General features: G+C 38.9%; 1 protein-coding gene across 1 annotated transcript; it reads left to right on the top strand.

Annotated features, from left to right (window-relative positions):
- The first annotated feature begins 667 nt into the window (after positions 1-667).
- On the top strand, positions 668-1370 carry LOC110036293. The gene is made up of 2 exons (XM_020740700.1): positions 668-861; positions 944-1370. The coding sequence occupies exons 1-2, from the start codon at positions 723-725 to the stop codon at positions 1138-1140; spliced, it is 336 nt and encodes a 111-aa protein (XP_020596359.1). The 5' UTR covers positions 668-722; the 3' UTR covers positions 1141-1370.
- Positions 1371-3243: the final 1873 nt, after the last annotated feature.

Raw genomic sequence — 3243 nt, 5'->3', positions numbered from 1 at the left:
TAAACAGAAAAGTAATTGTGGTGCAACACCACATAGTCACTGTACCGCTGCCTCAAACACACCCTTAGTATGGTGGCCATCATATAAGTCTGCAATTTTATCTATTTTATAAATATTTTTCTAAACTATCATTTTTTGATATTCAAATATTAAAATTTTCTTGTTTTAAAATTTCTCCTTTAACTTGTTGCTCAAAATATTTATCCAAACATTTATCCATTTAATTTTTTTTTTTCAAATTGAAATTTTCAATTCTTAAATAATTATATAATCTGAAAGCCACATTTCTATAACAAAATTGCTGAATCACTCAATTCCTCCAATAATCTCACCACGCAATTAGAAAATAATGGAAATGTGATCACTATCTGTGGGCCCCACAACTTCTTCCTCTGCCGTACTCCGAACTATAAAAGACCCTCAGCCCTCAACAGCCCTTCGCTCCCACCACAGCCTGACTTCTTCATTAAGCAACCAGATGGCTCCTTCCCCCGCTCAATCAAAGCTTCTCCGCGGCCCGCCGCCGGGGCGGCCGGCCTCATTTCATGGATCGCCGGCAACCGCTTCATCCGATCTACCACAGATTCGTCGGCCGAAGACCAAACCGGACCTCCTCGACTCTATTCGGACGCTCCGCCCGCCGCGGCTTCCTTCCAAGATTGCATCCACCAAAGATTCTGGTGAAAGTGACCGTGCAGAGAAGCTTGGGTCCGGTTCAGGTGATGGCTTCAACGGATTGGACGGTACTTGATTTAATGGCGGCCGTGATTAAGATCTACATCGAAGAAGAAAGACTTCCATTACTATGCTCCACGGATCCGTCCGCATTCGGCCTCCACTATTCCCAATTCAGCCTGGAAAGTAAGTCGGAAACCCTAACCCGATCTGTAACTCTGTTCCTCCCTCCCGTTCTTATTGATTAATCAATGAATCGGTTATGTAGGTTTGGATCCGGAGGAGAACCTGGTGAATGTTGGTTCGAGGAGTTTTCTCCTTTGGCCGAAGCGGAAATCTGGTTCGGGGATCGGAGATCTGCCCGTTGGGGCGGTGCCTTCTTCGCCGCCGGGATGTTGGAAGGAGGTACAGAAGGGGTCCAGGACAGGTATTCCGTGGCTTAGATTCATGGATTGTTTGCTGTAGATTGTTCCGGCGGATGGATGCTTGTGAATTTTTCATTATTGTTCACTGGGGCTTGGAAGAAGGATTGCATTGGAGAGGTTGCAGGAATTGATATATGGGGATGTAATTGAGAATTTAATTTTATTGTATATATGAATAGTTATTAATGATGATATTTTAGTAGACGGATTTGGTAAGCCATCAATAGCTTGTTTGAGTTTGCCAAGGAAAAAATGATTGATGGAATGGATGATCGATTTGATTAAGATTTATAATGACTTCATTTAAAGTTGACCTAACACGCTTAATCTATTGAAATTAAAAGTATATATTATTAGCTACGCAACACATGGAGAGATGGAAAGACAACTGCATAGGCCAAAATTTATTATTGAATCTTCAATATGGTGTTATACGTTATAGCCATACTTGCGATACAACATTAGCAAGCAGGAGTCACCGACAGTGATGAGCAGGGGCGACAGGTGGTGGTCAACAATGGTTAATAGTCGATGGTCGATAGTTATCGGGGCTGAAAGTTATCGTCAGGTCTCCAATATGGCATTATACATTATGACCATATTTGAGATATGACATTACAAGTAGCGGTGGCAGAGGCGGCTGACAGGCGGTGGTCAACTATTACCGAGATCGGAAGTTATCACCAGATTTTCCATACGACGTTATATGTTACAACCATATTTGAGATACAACCTTAGCAAATAGGGGTTGTGCGGTCAGTCGTGGTTGACGTCAGCCGACAGGTGATGGTCGACGGTGGTCAACGACTACGGATGACATATGTTATTGTTGAGCCTCAATCCACTTTGGAATTCCTTCTCTCCAAGTGAAAAAAGAGAGTCAATTTATATCCTTCGGGGTAGGAGTATTTTGATTTTTCAGTGAATAACTTCTCTAAATATTTGATCAGATGACCCATATTATTTTCTCTTGATCTAAGATTTTTTTAATGATTTGAGGGTGTTAATGATCTAAGAATTAAGCGAGTTTGAGCTCGTTGGATTCCTCTCATTGAGACGCTCAACTTGACTATAAATATGTCAACTTTGAAGTTAATTTGTCCATTCAATTAATGATCCAAAACCTTCAATTATGCTTTAATGACTTGATTTGCCTTGATGGAACTCAGATTGAACCAATTTTAGTATCATTAGGTTCGTCTTGTCAATATGGTCTGTTTTACTACAAATTTACTGAAATTGGGGTTTTGATGATCTTAAATTTAGACCGGGAACAAGAGATTCATGATACCGCTCAATTCTTACATGCATCTAACACATATGCTTCAATTTTTATCTAAATATATATGTTGCCTACCTTCTGCATGAAAAGCTATACTCGAGTGTGTCAACAGTTGAAACTTTAAGGACCGTTTGGACAAAAAAATATGATGGTGATGGTAAGGCAAGATAGATGCTTTTTTCCATAAATAATGAGCTTACAAGATGTTTCATATGAAGAGTTTTTAAAGTTCAATAAAATGAAGGTAAATAATATCTAACATTTTTGTCAAATATTGACTCAAGTAATAGCCTTTTGTTGTTGGGAATTTGCCATTGTTTGTTGATACTATATTTTGGGTGCGCTCTATGATAGTTGGGTCTTTTAGGAGTTATTTTTCATACACTCACATATGATTCTTCTATAGAGGCATCACTCAATATGAAACTTTTTGTGGCATTTTGTCATTACATAATGTTCTACCTTCACTTCTACACATGCCTCCTCATTATTACATACTAAACCTTGGTTCATCAACCTTCAAGACATGCACTAGGGCCATCTAGCTAATCTCTTTTGATTAGTGTGTGTAGGGGTGTAAACGAGCTGAACATGAGGAGTCTGGGCTCAGCTCGTGCTTGACTCGTTAAAAAATACTCTTGTTCGTGTTTGAATTGTTTATATTTCAAACACAAAAAAATGTGTTTGTGTTCGGCTTGTTTGCTTAACAAGCCCAACACAAGCTGTTCACGAACAAAGAACTCTTTTGATAACCCTAGTCACGCAGTCATAGGATGTTAAGGGTTGGTTGAGATTTAAATCTTATTGTTTATATTAAAACATCATTTAAATATAATTTAATATATATATATATACATATAT

This window comes from Phalaenopsis equestris, unplaced genomic scaffold (genome assembly GCF_001263595.1).
Source record: "Phalaenopsis equestris unplaced genomic scaffold, ASM126359v1 Scaffold204750, whole genome shotgun sequence".
Lineage (NCBI taxonomy): Eukaryota > Viridiplantae > Streptophyta > Magnoliopsida > Asparagales > Orchidaceae > Phalaenopsis > Phalaenopsis equestris.
The sequence above is the reverse complement of the archived record's forward strand: the minus strand, read 5'-3'. Positions and strand labels throughout refer to the sequence as shown.

What these genes read in the sequence shown, in the direction of transcription:
- LOC110036293 (XM_020740700.1), top strand. Translation starts at nt 723, where the DNA reads ATGGCTTCAACGGATTGGACGGTACTTGATTTAATGGCGGCCGTGATT. An exon ending in TTCCCAATTCAGCCTGGAAA is followed by an intron (nt 862 to 943) that starts GTAAGTCGGAAA and finishes TCGGTTATGTAG; the next exon opens with GTTTGGATCCGGAGGAGAAC.